At 46.9% G+C, this 16048-nt stretch overlaps 1 protein-coding gene across 3 annotated transcripts in view; it reads left to right on the forward strand.

Moving 5' to 3' along the window:
* Window positions 1–16048, forward strand: part of NRP2 (neuropilin 2) — a 94111-nt gene that overhangs the window by 29296 nt on the left and 48767 nt on the right. For all 3 annotated transcript variants that reach the window (XM_071747015.1, XM_071747013.1, XM_071747014.1), the window contains exons 3-7: window positions 3653–3834; window positions 7924–8154; window positions 8719–8874; window positions 11009–11178; window positions 12253–12408. In XM_071747015.1, the coding sequence (XP_071603116.1) occupies window positions 3653–3834; window positions 7924–8154; window positions 8719–8874; window positions 11009–11178; window positions 12253–12408 (895 nt within the window). The remainder of the gene's footprint in view (window positions 1–3652; window positions 3835–7923; window positions 8155–8718; window positions 8875–11008; window positions 11179–12252; window positions 12409–16048) is intronic.

Below are 16048 nucleotides of genomic sequence, written 5' to 3' on the forward strand. Positions count from 1 at the left end.
GTCCTGAAAGCAGGGTCTGATACCGGGTGTGCGATGAGCCAAGCCACACATAGAGTTGAGATTTTTATTTTACTATCCATTTCTCTGCAGACAGGGGAGCAGGGTGGTATTCCACACAGCAAGCTCAGTTTCCCAAAATGCACGTGCTACTATTATACCCAAAATTGTGAAAAGGAATTTTAACATTATTCCATCATTTGCACCCATGATTGTTTAACTGATTCCTCTCTTCCATTTAAAATGGAAACGCTAAAAAATTTCTCTACACATGCTCAAAGAATAAGGGGCTCTTTGTTGGAAGGGGTCCCTCTGCCCTATGGGTGTGTATTTATTATTCTAATAGCTCATTAATACATAAATGGCATGTTAATGTAGGGAGTCCAATTACTCAGTGTTTTTCTAGCCAATGCTCAAGACTGTAACCAAAATAAGTTGTGGGGAGTGCTCCTTCCCATCCCCTTCATCTGTCTTGCAGATGTCCTGCAGGCCTGTCTCAAAGCTGTGTTGTTGACTACTTGGGATGTCTTTCTTTCTAACTGGCATCTAGTTTTGTCTCATTTTTACTGTTCCATTGTTATGTGAGCCCTATTTTTATTCTGCATGTCTCTTCTGTTTTCTTTTATGTGATTTTTACCCAAATGTGAGTTTTTCCTAAAATTCTACTTCTTTCAATTAATAACTGACATCAAAATGATAAGACTAGAAAGCATCCCCAGGGTGGGGTTTTCTTCCTTTCAATTTTTCATGGTTTTCACATGGGAAAAGCAAGTATGGAAACCATGCTTAAGCTGAACAGAGGCAAAGGTCTGGCCAGACTAGATTTTAACATGGCCAGTGACCCAACATGAGGAGAATGAGGTTTGTCAATTTGTTTCATTGTGGGCCAAGGCATGGACATCACTGAAGATGTGGTGCCCAAAGAGTTTATGTTGGGGATTATCCAGTGTTCTTGTTGAAGTTTGGAAGTTTCATGTTTTGGACCAGATGTCCTTGGTGTTTCACTTTGAAAATCTAAACCTTAATTGCTGTGTTGGAAAGGAAGTAAATGCCCCTGCTCATCTGGGCAGGAGTTGTTTCCTGAGTGTAATTACCAATTGACACTCTTTTTATATGATGTGAAAAAGAGAATTTTGCCTCACGAAGAGCTAAGAAAGGACCTGGGCCAGGATTTTTTTTAACTAGGGAAGGAACTCTTATGCATTTATATTCATTTTACATTTGGCAACAATGATTCCCTGACCTTTCTCTAAGAGCTTTTTCAGTTGTTTGTAACATTTGATTTATTAAGTATTAGCTTCAGTAGGAGAAACCTCAGTTAGATGCTTGGATGAAGCCAAACAGGGTTTAATTCAGAGAGGCAAATATTTCATGATGGTTTACTTACTAGATTCATTGTTTTAATTTTCCATTTGCAGATTGCCCATGAGCAGATTGCAATATTCCCAGATCGTATGTATTATTGGAAATTATTCCCCCGTTCCACATGCAAGTATTTCATAGTCCAGAATTTGCTTCTGAACTTGTCAGGGCTCCTACAGCACTGGGTGGTTTGAGAAGCCATGTGGACAGCCCTAGGATGTTTGGTGTGTTTGCTACAGCAGAATCTGTGATCATTGCAGTAAAGTAATTGAAGCTGTGTACTGTGTTGGTGAGTAATAATCCATGAGGACACAAACAGATGTGATTCCCTGGAATGCAGCTAACCTCTGCCTGTGCCATACAAGCAGCAGCTTCTACAGTCTGCTCCATTAACTGTGTTTTGCCAACATTCATGTTTTCACCAAATTAATTTTTTGCCCTGTATTCACAATTGCATTGGTAGCCTGCAGCACAGATGTGTGCTTCAGATGTGGAAAGGCTGCAAGCTCACTGTAGTTATCCAGAGAACAAAATGTCCCTGCTGTTTGCTCAACACTAGTTTAAACAAATAGACAAACAAGGAGGAAAAATTCTACTTAAAAGAAGAACTAACACTGCCCTCCATGTTCCTCCTCCCTGGGGAGTCAGTGGGATTAAGCCACACATGATGGACGTTAGTGGGGTCAAGCAGGATGCTGCTGGATGCTGTGGGGGTAATAAGAGGTCAGAAGGTAATAGGGAGCTGAGGGGAGAGCAGAGGAAACAAATCTTCATTTACATAGCTCTGTGTCCACCCATCAGCTAAGCCAAATGCTCTTTCTGTGTGAGTACCTCTTCTCAAGACTGCTTGGATTTCACTTCGGCCAAGCTAATTGAGTTTGTAACAAAATTAGAGGCTGGGTGACTGCAGCGAGCTGAGCGCTTTGTGCAGTGTTGATAGGACTTTGTCTGCAGGCATTTTGCTTCTGGCTTTCAGCCTGATCTCGTCCCAGAAAGGAGTGAAACCAAAGCTGTCCAGGTCATCTTTCTTTGAGGAGGAGTGCACTGATTCTCTGTAAGATTGTTTCAAGGTTTTTACCCCTTAATGTGTGCTTTGCAGAACAGAATGAGTTACATGAGGATCATTCTGTATCCAGCAAGCTGCTTCTTTCAACTCTCCATGGCCAAACAGGAGACCTTGTGGAAAAGAGGAAAGGCAGATTCCTGGCATCCTGGAAATGCTTTTTCCCTCCCAGGCCCTATAGAGAAGAGCTGTAGCACGTTGTTCAAACAGGTTGATACTAAAATAAACAGTGGAAGAGAGATAGGCAGTTTCTGTAAATAGCAATGTGCTGGCCAGAAAGGAGAAGAGAGACAGGAGAGCCCGGGTGTCAGAAGGCAGCTGAAGAACAACATGTTCATGTAAAAGCTGTTTGTTTCTTCACAACACACAGAGCCTGATACAACTTTGCCATTAGTCATGGCCTAGAAAATATGAAGGAATCTGTGGGAGTTTAACCTTCCAGCCAGACTCTGCAACAAGCTCCTGTCTCTGCACCAGGAGGCAATTCTCCTACTCATACAGATTCCTCCCCCAGCTAGTTCAGATGCCCAGGATCCATGCTGGTGGGCAAGGGGGCGTTTAGCAAAGGCAAATGCTGTGGTTACATTTGTACAAGGATCAGTCAATAGTGAATGTGGTCACCCAGTTCTCATGCAGCACTGCTCATCCACAGAAATCTTTGGTAGCACTTTAAGAGAAGACAGTCAGCAGTGTACCAGCCACACTTGTTAAAGGAGCAATGTGGTGTCAGCTGGCTCACAAAATAGTTCCCCACACTTGTGGATTGAACATTGACTGTTTGTTTAATACTTGGTACATGCTTGGCCACATCCCACCTGGCTAATGGAATAAAATGAGCTGTGTTACCTAACAGTATGGCACTTAAGGACACAGGTAGGTAAAGAGAGCAGCCTCAGGAGAACTGTGTCTGAATGTCTCTTCACATCAAAGGAGTGTCGTGGAAATGGAGGCAAAATGTTTCCTAAATGTTGCGTGTTGCCTCTGAAGTAAGTGGCAATGAATTAATGATGAGAGGAGCAACAGGGGAAGGGACCTAAATGGAACCAGACAGCCAAGAGGGAAAAAGCATATTGGGGTGTGGTGTGATGTGACTGACAGAGTCCCGGGTTACCTGTCTGGAAGATGGTCTGTGAAATATGCAGATATAAAGAAGTGGTTTCTGTTTGTTCCTGGCACTGTGAAGCATCTACCTGACTGATGGTTTTACTGCTGGTTCACCTGCCCCCACAGGTACGACTACATCGAGATCCGAGATGGGGGCAGTGAAGCAGCAGACCTGCTGGGCAAGCACTGTGGGAACATAGCACCTCCCACCATCATCTCTTCTGGCCCCTCTCTATATATCAAGTTCACCTCAGACTATGCACGGCAAGGTGCTGGCTTCTCCCTGCGCTATGAGATCTACAAGACAGGTGAGTGAGTGTCTCCCAGGCTGTCTCCACGATGATCTGTGTAAGGGAATGTCTTTGGCCACCTTTTCAATATGATTTTTAGTATGTTCTCCAGAGGTAAAGGGGTCTTTTGGTTTTTTGCTTAATTTAAGCAATTCTGTTTCGTCACATTTCCAAGCAGGTAAAATGTTAGAGGTGCATGATAGTGCATTTTTGGATTACAGTGTGTCATCAAGAGCTCCTTAAATCCTCTCTGGTATTCAAGGATGAGGAAAATGTGTATGTGTGGAGCTTGCTAGTTCTAAGTGGGGATTGTCCCTCTGTTAGGAGAACATGGAGCTTCCCCTCCTGTGGAGCTGCAATTCAGGACTGATTGAAGAGGCTGTGTTTTTCTCCCTGGAAGTGGGGTTTGTAACTGGGGAGCTCTGGTTTTCAAGGGACTTGCTGTCAGAAGTGCTGTCAAAGGCTGAGACTGTGCCTTTCCAAGCAGATATAAGAGGAAGTATTCATAAATCTGCTTAATACCGAACTATTATTGAGGAAAAGAGAAGTAGCTCAAAGGCCTTTCAATAATATTTCTGTCTAAATATTTGCCAGAGTTGTGTGTCTAGGAAGTAGGAGGCTTGAGCAAATAAAACCCACTCTGTGTGTGCAGGAGGGAGAGGTGTGTCTTGGGAGCTAGAGTGTGTTTTGCTCAGGGATGCAGCCTCCTGTCCTGTGCCCACGTTCCTTTGGTGGCATGTTGAAAGAAAATACACGTGGCTTTCATGTGATTACATCCAGCATGAAAAAAATGCCCACACCTGGTGAATAACCAGAAAGGAGCTCAATGGTGTCATTTGCCTGGCCTCTCCAAGAGGCAGGCAGGGAGCACAGGTTGTAGTGGTCAGGGGTCCTGGCCCAGCTGTGCAGCAGGCAGAGGTGCAGGCAGCCCACAGCCTGCTCACAAGTTGATGTGAAGATGAAGATTCTGCTGCCAGAGGATGTGTCTCCCTAAACTTGTGAAATGGTGAGGACAGGAGGTATCTGGAGGTTCAGGTGGATAAAGAAAGTGCAGTTTCTGGTAGTTGCCTGGGCTATATAACCAGCTGTTGAGCTGCTGTGTTGCAGCCAGCTCACCACCACTCTTTGTTAATGGTTAGGATGCAGGTTAGTTCTGAAAGAGTTCAGTCTTCACTGGGCTAGCTATTGGGGTTTGCTGAAATCAGTTGAGGGTGGCACTGAGGGTGGCAGAGAATGCAGGTGGGAAGATTTCTGACTCACCTTGTCCTCCTTTGCCTCTCTCCCCATATATAAGCCCTCTGAGCCCAGCAGACTGCTAGGTTGTGCTTGTCCTCACGCTGGGTCAGGAACAGGGGCAGCATAAAGTGGTCCAGCCTGCACATGGCTGGTGGCAGAAACCCTGCCTGCTCAGCTTGGAGCCAGCAAGGGCCAAATTCATGGGAAAAGAAGGTTTTATTGCTGTTTACAAGGAGGGAGCGGAAGAAGGGACTGCTCTGGGAAAAAGCATATGCTGGAAGGAGACTGGAGTGAAATTTATGTCCTGTGTTGGTCCATGCAGAGCTGCCCTCAGGCCTGAAGTGGTGTTTGGGGTCCTTTAGCCACCCCACTTCCCCACAGGCAGCCATCCTCTCCAAATACAGCCACCCTTTCTTCCAGCCAGCGTCCATGAAATCCCTCCCAGCAAGGCAGGTTTTGGCACTGAGCAAGGGTGAACCTGTGATCCCCAGGGTACCCCCAGCTCACCTGCCTGCGGGGCTCCCAGCAAGGGCAGTGAGCAGCACTGGCTGGGAGGTCACCTCAGTACCAGCAATCTCAGCCTTTTGTTTGCAGGCAGGAACACAAGGGTAAGGTTTCCTAAGGGGCTGTCAGTGCAGCCAGCTCAGTCACCAGCTTTAAAGTTCTTCGGGCTGTCATTGTCCACTTTGGTAAGGGCAGCGTAGCTGCAGGCTGCAGCTTCTTTCTTTCTGAAAGGTGACTTAAAATCCCAAGTCTTTACAACTGAGCATTTATTTCCACATCTTGAGCTAAATATCCCTTATCACTGTGTGAGAGAGGAGCAATCTGCATACAAACACCTGCTTATCATCCTTTGAATCCCCTGATGGCTATCAATCAGCTCTGGGCTGACAAAAGAGCTTCCTGCCCTGGCTGGTCCAGCCCCTTGCTGCTGGTTTGTGATCAGTCTGGCAGAGCTGGCCTGAGTTCTCTGTCGCTGGGCATCAAAGTCTCCTCTCAGCCTGGGCTGGGCTGTGCTGCCAAAGCCAGCATGACTCCCACTGCTTATTTGCAGCTTCCCTGTAAAAAAGTGATCACAGTGTTTGCTGGTATTAGGCAAACTGTACACAAAGATGCCAAATGCAGTAGGAGCCCCACACTTGTCTAATACTCTTTTCTGTGTCTAGAGGACAGTCCCTGACTGCCTTCATTTCACTCTAGCTCATAGCTTGTGTTATTTATCCCTAATTACCTGTTTGTCTTTCAGGCTGTTTGGAACTCCGCAAGCCCTGTTTGCAGTGTTATGCTGTGATTTGGTTTTGGCCTTATTTTTTGCCTCTGTGTGTTACCCCACAGGTTCACACCAGAAAAGCTGGCTGCTTCATTAGGTAGTCAATTAAGAGCCTCTTCTGAGTACTCTCCAGCAAGGCACTGCATAATGTGGTGCTGGGATCCTGCTGTTACTGCCGGGTGTAGCCTAATGCTGAATTGAGTACCAAAGGATCCCATTAGACCCAGGAAGGCTCATGCTGCCTGGAAATGCTGAGCTGACCCAGTAAAACTGAAGCAGAAAACCTTTATGAATGCTAACACTGGGCTGGAGAAGCTTTAACATCTCCTTTTGTCTTTCATAGCTTCAAGCTGCAGATTTCTGTTGCTTATTGTCCTGTCTCCCCAGTGCAGCAGTTTCAAAGTCACCATGGTATGAATACAACAAAAATTCCCCTTTCCCTGAGGCACCTTGGCTATGTGAGAGGGGGCACGGAGCTGGCCTGGCCACATCTGAGGCCAGTGCTGAGGTCAGCAGTAAATAAGAGACAACATTGTCTGCCCTCGCTGCCATGCAAAGGTCTTTCTTAAGGATAGAAATAACTTGCATTTCTGGTATGGACGGCTCAGTCTGTAAGAAAGAGGTCTCTGTTCCTCCTCTCAGCAGAGATGCTCCCCATTACCCTGCCTGTTGCCAAAGCTGTGGAGCAGTTATGTGTGCTGGAGCTACCTCTCAACTTTTGCCTGGGCCTCGGGGGTCTGCAGGTTCACTGCATGCCTCCTGAGGGTTTCTGGGGGTTTCCAGCTAACAGTTGGCACCCTCTCCCCCTCCCCCTTTGGCTGGGTAAATATTCATGCTTCTGGATTTTGTCAAGAAGAAACTGAGGCACCTTTGACCATGCCAGGCAGGAGACCAGTCCCTGTGGACAGCTTTTTCCAAAGAGTTGGCATCCCCATGACTTCTCTCTGACCCTTTCCAGATAGTCCCCTTCCCAAACAGGAGCTCCTCCATCAGACCTGGAGCTGCTGTGGCTCTTTGCCAGCACAACTGGCCCGTGGCAGCAAGAACCATGTATGACAGCCCCCTGCACACTGTTTGGCCCCTCCATGGGCTTTGGGTTGGTGGACATAGGACTCCTGGCATGTTGCTGTTTGGGGACCCTGGCAGACTGTGGGTAAGGCTGACAGGGGAAGCCCAGACTAGCTTAGCATCTCCTCCCTTCCCCACCTGGGCCACCTGGCATAGGGAACACAGCAGGGTGCTGCCCTGCCAAATCAAAGCTGTGGATTTGGATGGTATCATTCTCCTAAAACTGTTACTGGAGTAATTGGCAGTGGGATCATCTGTGGCCTACAGATTACATTTGCAGAACTGTCTAAGGAATTTAGACACATTGCTGCCCATGCCAGTGAATGCACAGACCTTGTTGCTCCACTTTTGGAAAGCTTTGAAAATCACCCTCCCAGGCTTTGCAGGAGTTTACACAGCTCTTGGGTTACAGGAGATTTCCAGAAGTGAACACTCAACCTCTCTCAGCTCAGAATGGGGTTTCCATAGCATGTCAATAATTGGTATTAAGCTGCATTGTTGCTAATGCTGCAAGTTTTTTCCTGCCACTACAGGCTCTGAGGACTGCTCCAGAAACTTCACTGCTTCCAATGGCACTATTGAGTCTCCTGGTTTCCCTGACAAGTATCCACACAATCTGGACTGCATTTTCACCATCATAGCCAAGCCAAAGGCAGAAATCCTTCTCCACTTCCTGCTCTTTGATCTGGAGCATGACCCGCTGCAGGCCGGGGAGGGAGACTGCAAATATGACTGGCTGGACATCTGGGATGGCATCCCTCAGGGTAAGCCATGGGGTGCTGCACTGCCATCCTCAGCCCCTCCTGGTGTCTTACAAAGCTCCAAAGCTGGGCAGTCTGTGTCTGAACACCAAAGATGCCTCAGATACAGGATGAAGTCTACCATCTGAGCTAGCTGGCTGTGGGGTCGGTGTGCTTGCAGACAGCTGTGTGTGTGTTATACCCCAGACTACTGCTCTGTTGTAACCATTGATTTGAAAAAAAAGTCCCATGGGACACTCAAATATACCACCAGTCCTTGCTCGGGGAAGGACGGTGGGTTCATACAATGCTGGGAAGACCTCCCTACCACATACCAACACTGAGAAACAGAGAAAATTGGAGCATTTCCCAGCAATTGCAGAGCAATGCCTGCTGCAGTGGATATTTCTGCACACAGTGCACTGCATGGCACCAGGCCAGCGGCTGTGAAAAATAGCCCATCCCCAAAGCCTATCTTTTTCCCAATTAGTGCTGCTAAGGCATCCCTACTGAGTGATGCCAATCTGCTGGTGACCCAGGGGGCTGGTGGAAAAGCAGACATTACCTTTGCTGCTCTTTCTTTTGCAGTTGGCCCCTTGATAGGCAGGTACTGTGGCACGAAGATGCCATCAGACATCCGCTCAAACACCGGCGTCCTCTCCCTCACTTTCCACACGGACCTGGCAGTGGCTAAAGATGGTTTCTCTGCCCAGTACTACTTGATCCAGCAGGAAGTCCCAGAAAGTAAGTAGGAGATACATGTGTATGACTTTAGGCAATTGGGTTTTTTGGGTGATCGTGTTTTTTTCCCAAATCTTTCACTTGACACATGCAAGAGGGAGGTGGACAGGAGCATGTCCAGGGGTTGGTTCCCCACTGGCAGTGCAGACAGCAATTACACTAGGTGTGTTCTCTGTTTTTCATAGAAGTGAGATTTCAGTAGCAATCACACTTTCTGACCTTTCTTCGACTTTTCATAGAATCATAGAGTGGTTTGGGTTGGAAGGGACCTTAAGGATCATCCAGTTCCAACTCTCCCTGCATGGGCAGGGACACCTCCCACCAGACCATGGGTTGCTCAGGGCCCCATTCAACACTTCCAGGGAGGGGGCAGCCACAATTTCCTTGGACAGCCTGTTCTACTGTCTCACCACCCTCACAGGAAAGAATATTTTCCTAATGTTTAACCAAAATCTCCCCTCTTCAAGTTTTCAACCACATTCCCATGTTCTCTCTCTACACACTCATGTAAAAAGCCCAACCCAGCTTTCTTGTTGGCCCCCTTTTGACTTGTAAATTCTTCTTGATACCTTTTGGGATAGAAACCTTCATGTATGTGCTCAGCTCAAAGGTCTGAGGGTAAGACTTCAGCCCAGCAGGTGCAGCAGATTCAATAAAGCAAGGAGGGAAATACTCTTTCCCTCTCTCTGTCTTTTCAAAAATCCACAGCCCCAAACTAGAAATTGGATTTTTTTTGCTAATTAAAAGATGCCTAAAGCCCTAAGAATTTCATACCAAAAATTTTTTTAGATCTCTTATTAAGGGAGGTAAATTTATGCAGAGTGAGAAAGTAAGCTGTGTGTTTTGAGAATGAGGAGCATTTTAATTCTTTGCAATATTGCTTGAAGGCGAGGAGAGATTCAGTTTGTTTTCTCATAGTATTTTTACATTAGAGCTATAGTTACCAACCTCTGTTTGCAATGAACCTGTGATACAACAGCAGGGGCCTTCAGGACACCCCTCAGTCACAGAGAAAGAGAGGTTCCCTGACTCAATGCTAAGAGCAGGAGCTGTGCTAAGGCAGCTTGGGTTACAGGCTCTTGTTCTGTGATTTAGTAAGGGATGTTCTGCTGAGGCTGTGAGAGTTACAGACAAGCATGAGCTCTTCACCATTACCCATACCCACCCTAAGCTGAACTGTTCTTTAATCTTCTTTCTATTCTATTCTTTAAAAGGATTGGGAAATAAGTGTTAATGACACACAAAGCTGCACAAGAACTGTTAAAGGGCCAGGCCTGTTTTGATTTACGCTGGTGTAAAATGAAACTGAACTAATACCACTGAGATCTTTACTTGGCCCATCATTTGCACCAGGAGCTGACTTGGGCATGTTAAAAACTCAGGCAGTTTGGTGCAGCCCCATTGGTTTACAGCACTGGTAAGCCTGCTCCCATGCAGTATTTCCTATCAGTGTTTTCTTTGCTATATTTTTCACAGGGCAGCTGCCATAAAATACATGAGCTGTGCAGTAAGATTGAGCTAATTGTGATTTAAAGCCTTAGAAGTGAGGAAACCTTAATGAAATCATACCAGAGTCTTTCATATTCTTGTCTGATTGTATCCTATGGGTCTGATATCACATGTAGTTCATGCACATATACACAGACACATACACACATGCATCCAAACTGAGATCTTCCCTTTCCAGGCCTTGAAGTTCCTGCAGACAGCACAGCAGTAAGCACCCTCCTGTTGTGCCTCCTCAGATTCCTTGCCTTCTCAGTGCTTAGGTTTCAAGAAGATTGAGAACTTTGTTGCCAGGGGACTTGGGACATCCTGTGGGAGATGGAGAGAGGGAAGGGACAGACTTGTGCCAAAATCATGCAGGAAATGAAGGAAGTAGAGAAAGGGAGAAAGATTTAGAGTACATTATTTTTCAGAGGCACATGCAAACATAAAGCCACCCAATCTTTAATTTTCAGTGCCATCTATGAGCAGCACAACCTGTAAGATAGTGCAGATCTGTTCATCATCCCAAGCTGGCAGCACTGCTTGGGGTTAGCTGGGGAGGACAGATCAGGGCTGCTTTTTAATTGGGAATGAAGTACAGAGACTGTAATCTTATCTCTGTGTGTACATGTGTGTGTGTCCACTCCAGACTTCCAGTGCAATGTGCCACTGGGGATGGAGTCTGGCAGGATCTCCAACATGCAGATCAGTGCCTCTTCCACCTACTCAGATGGGAGATGGACCCCTCAACAGAGCCGGCTCAACAGTGATGACAACGGCTGGACCCCCATTGTAGACAGCAACAAAGAGTACCTCCAGGTATGCATGCTTTCCAGCCCCCTCCTCACCTCTTTCCCTACCACATGGAGTGTCATGCCATGAAAATGATGCTTGTCCATAAAGCTTATTGAATTTTTTTGTTGCCTCTGTGGCTAACGGGGACCAAGCAGCAGGGGAGCTGCAGTGCCTCCATGAGATGCAGTGGGCTGACTTTCCCATGAGCGTGCCTGCATGAGGCCTGACTCAACCTGCTCTCCCTCTCCCACCCTCTCCTTCCTGCCCAAAAACTTGGTGGACTTCCCACCATGCTGACAGAGGCTAAAGGCACCTCTGCCATTTACAAGGGCCACTGACTCCACTACTGGCCTGAGGACCAAAGTCGCCAGGAAGTGCATGGAAAAACAAGTGGAATAATATTTGTCTCACTGTGATGTGGGGAATGTGAACAGGCCAATGTCAGGTAGGGCTGACGGAGCAAAGGATTTCCTGTGAGATTCACAGTCTCTGTCCACACAGGGCTCCTGGCTGTTTCACATCACCACGAAACACTGCTTCCTAAAGGGCACTAGGAATGGGAGGTGGTGAATGTCATTGCCTCTAGCAGGCATCTCATTCTTCATTCATAGCAGTGCTAGCAAGCCAGCTCTGCTGATGTTTTTCAGCCCAAATTGAAAAAAACTCAAATACCAAACCATACCAAAAAAAAAAACAAAACCAATGAGCAAGGAAAATCCAGGAACTGCGTTACTTGCTAACTGAACATCACACTTTTATTTACTTGGAAGAAGTCAGCCTCAGTGCTGCTTCAAAGGACATGAGTTCTGTGCAGACCCTGCTGTTTGGTTTGAGACAGTAAGAATGCTTTGTGGTGTCCTGATATGAACAGCCATCAGGATCATTCTTAATTACTCTTGTCCCTTGGTCCTATCTGCAAGCATCCTGCTGAAGTCAGTCCAGGGGCTTTGTGCCTGTAGAAAGGTGTGCCCACAGATGCTCTGAGACAGACTGAATTTGCACCTTTTCTGTTTCAGAGACAGAGGAAGGACCTTACTAGCCAGCCTGGGCTCTCGTGTGGTCACTGTTCTCTCTCATGTCCTTTTTTCCCTTGGAAAGGTGGACCTCCACTTCCTGACTGTGCTCACAGCCATTGCCACACAGGGTGCCATCTCCAGGGAAACCCAGAATGGCTACTATGTCCGTACCTACAAGCTGGAGATCAGCACCAACGGGGAGGACTGGATGATGTATCGACATGGGAAAAACCATAAGGTACAGGCCTTTTTGTCTCTTTCATGGACCTTGGTGAGTCTTGCAGCTGATGGGAGGGAATAGAACAGTGAGATTTTGCAGGTCTGGAGGGTTTAATCTCTAAGGGGCCTTTTTTCTGATGAGAGCTAAAAGACTGATGATGCTCTGATCAGAAATAGTCCTTTCTTCTCTGCACAGCAGTGAGGAAACACTATTCCTTGGTAAACCTGGCTGCTGTTGCATCTTTCATGGTGGCAAGAGTATGTTATTTGACTGCAAATGAAGGAGAAAATGCTTTCACAGCGTGTGTTTTGCCATACAAGATTCATTGAGCTTTTATGGCCATTGCCCCATTTGCATGCTGGGTAAACAGTCACAAAACCACATGAGACTGTATTTCAGTAGTTACTGAGGCCTGGAAACGAAAGGGCACCAAAATACAAGGGAATCACACCATCCCAGAGAACAAAATAAACAATAAATAATGAGCAGCAGTTCAGGCTGCTGGAGCTTTGATATCTGCACTCACAGACATGGTTGGCAAGGAGGCATTGAGCCCTGGGAGCTGCTGCACACTCTTCCTGTGTTTCTGGAAGGCACATAGAGGTGGGAGTGTACGTAAATATGGGTATTTATGCCTTCCAGGCCTTGCCAGATGAGGCAAGCTCAAGGTGGGATGCTTTAGCATATGGGGAGGGGGGTTGAGGCAGCCAAGGTGCCAGGTTAGTCCTTCTCTGTCACTTGTCATGGTTGTGTGGTTACCCCCTTGCTAAGGGCACCTCAGGGAAGCTCTTCCCTGCTCTTCTTGGTGCCCACCAGCACTGCTGCCAAGGCTCAGGTGTCCTCCCCACTGATGTGCCATAATCTGACTGCATTAACTCACTGGCTGGGGTCCTACACAGCTCCACCTTCACATACATCCTAGGAATTTCTGCTTGCTCAGCACTTCTGTTTAATTAGCTGTCCTCTTCTTTAGCTGGCACAGGCACTGCTGGCATGAAATGCAGCAGCCTGCCTTGTCCAGGATTGATGTAGACATTTCCTTCCCTTCTGGGACCGTGTGATTTCCCCTTCCCCACAGGTGTGTCCATAGTTTGAATTCACTGCACTTCCCAGAATGAGACCTCCCTATGCAGGGGCCCCATCAGGGTCTCATACCTCAAATATTTGGAGTATTTAAGCTCCTTGTATGCCAGTGAGGTGGTGTTTATTTTAGAGATAAGGAAATAGAGGCAGAGGATGGCTCAGCACTGCACAGGAGAGATAGGTGCCAGGCTTCACCCAGAGCTCAGTCAGAGAGTAGATGTTCTGTCCTTGCACTCCTGGGTACTAGACACTTGATCTTCAGCGAGGATGGAGCAAGACAGCATAGCTGGGTTCATATACATAGCTGGGCAAATATACATAGCTCCAGCAAGACTCAAAAGCCTAGCTGGTGTCAACCCAAACCAGTCCCATAGCCATGTGAATTGTCATCATTCCAGGATTTGGGCCTTGAGCCTTGTCAGGTTTTTTTCTCCTGTTTTCTCTCTTCATGCAAAAAAAGGAAAAATCATACCTCTCCTTTTTTACTCCTTTATTTCAGTCTTGCTTCATTATCATGCTCTGGCCTCAATTTAACAAATACTTCCTGAGGCTGGAGCATAAGTAGTGCTTTTTGGTGCCTTGTATACCCCTTGCATCCAGCTAATTGCTTTACCTCCCTGTTGAATGACTGGCCAGCAAGCCACAGCAGGGCCAGGACAAAGCCCCTCCCTCATGGACATGATGCCAGGGGGCTCTGACCCTTCATTTTCCACCTCCATGGATCCCCACCTTTCCTGCATTAGGCAAGATCCCAGTTGTCTCTCTTCAAGGTGGAGATTCTTGCCTGCATCAGTGCAGTGCTCCACAAAGCTCAGGATGCAATGGTGGAATAAGCCACGCCAAATAGATTTGTCAAGTCTGCCACAGCTTGATTTGGTGCCATGAGGAGTGGGGAGGGAGGGGAGGGGGTGGACAGACAGGAACTCTCTATTCTTCTATATGCATGCAGATAGATACACATACACACACACACATATATATACACATATATATATATGTATACATATACACACATATATATAGGCATATGGGGTGTATGAAGCACTGCTCTGAATTTTCTGTTGGCTGTGTGAGCCAAAAGCAAAGTGCTGCCAAACAAGAGGCTGGTCAGCTGACGTTTGCATCTTCATCAGGGCCCTAAAGCAAGAGTGCTGGGTTTCAAAATTCGGGGTGGTTGGGTGCTTTTGCTGCATCCATTGCTCTGTGTGTAAAACGGTAGGGTGCAACTGAAATGTTTGCTTTAAGAACCTGTAGAATTCAGTGGGTGACAAGTGACAGCAAGTTCCAGCTGATATGGATTTTCCACTTCCTACTCATTTTGATGTCTTTGTGCCTATTATCCACCAACCTTACTGGGTGGTATTTCAGGTGGATGCAGGAGAACAGGGTGCAAGGAGCTTGAGTATCTCAGCTGTGCATGGAGGTGGAGATGACAGAGTTGTTTGGTGCTGGCTGAGAGTATCAAGAATAATTCTCTGGAAGCCCTCGTGCCTGATTTCCCTTACAAGCATTCCTCTATCCTTCCAGGTTTTAATGAGGTCTCCTGTGTACCTGGGGAGGGAGAGGAAAGCTTTTCAGTTCTGTGACTTTTATCTGAAAAAGTCTGTGTAATCAGCCAGGCCACAAGTGCTTCTGCATGGAGAAATCATGGTGCAGAGGTTTTTCTCAGGAGCATTCCCAGGTCCCATCCTGCTTCTGCTGCTTTCACAGGCTTTGGGAAACACAACACTGTGCATTCACCCTTGGTGCAGCACCAGAGGAGAATTACAGCCTGGGCTTTCTTACCAAGTCTGCAGCTTTGCTTCTGGTCCTGGTATCTCCTTTGCAGCCTCTCTGTGTGCCTGGTGACTCCTGGATCTGAGTGGAGCCTCCCAAAGGCACGGTGCTGGCAAGCCCAGCCTAGCAGGCTGTGCCTTGTCCAGGCAGCTGTGCTTTGAGTGTTGCCAAGTATCATTTTTCTTTTACCTCCTTGTTCCTGGATTTAGTAAGTCCAGAACTATCCACCCTCCACTCAAGCCAGAATCCTTCCACTATCAAACATGCCTGATTTTATGCCTTCCTTATCTGACAAAGAAAATAATGTCCCCTACTTTTCTCCTTCATGCTTCTCTGTCTAAATCCTGAAGCACTAATCCTGTTAGCATGCTCTGTTCCATGGCGCTGTCTCCACAGGAGTAACATAATCCTGCAGTAAATCTAGTGGGTCCAGAAAGACACATGCATACAGATGAAAGCAGGGCTGCTGCCATCCTTGGCCTTCTGCTTCCCCCAGACACTTTCTTTAGCTTCCCAAGAAATTGCATAGCAGCCAAGCCACACAATAAATCAAGCAGGAGGGAGGCTACCTCTTGCCTCCTCCCCCCTCATTGCCTTTTCAACTTCATGTCACTTTTTTGTCTTCCTGTTCTTCACTCCCCTCACTCCAAACTCTGCCATTGGCACAATTCCCATCCCCACTGGAACTAATGCAGCTTCAGAAATTCCCCCATCATGCTGCAGCAATTCCTATGGACAAGCCAGAAATGTGACTTGTAAATGCTGGTGTGGAGCCTGCATGTGTGAACATGGAAAACTT

This window comes from Heliangelus exortis, chromosome 6 (assembly GCF_036169615.1).
Source record: "Heliangelus exortis chromosome 6, bHelExo1.hap1, whole genome shotgun sequence".
NCBI lineage: Eukaryota > Metazoa > Chordata > Aves > Apodiformes > Trochilidae > Heliangelus > Heliangelus exortis.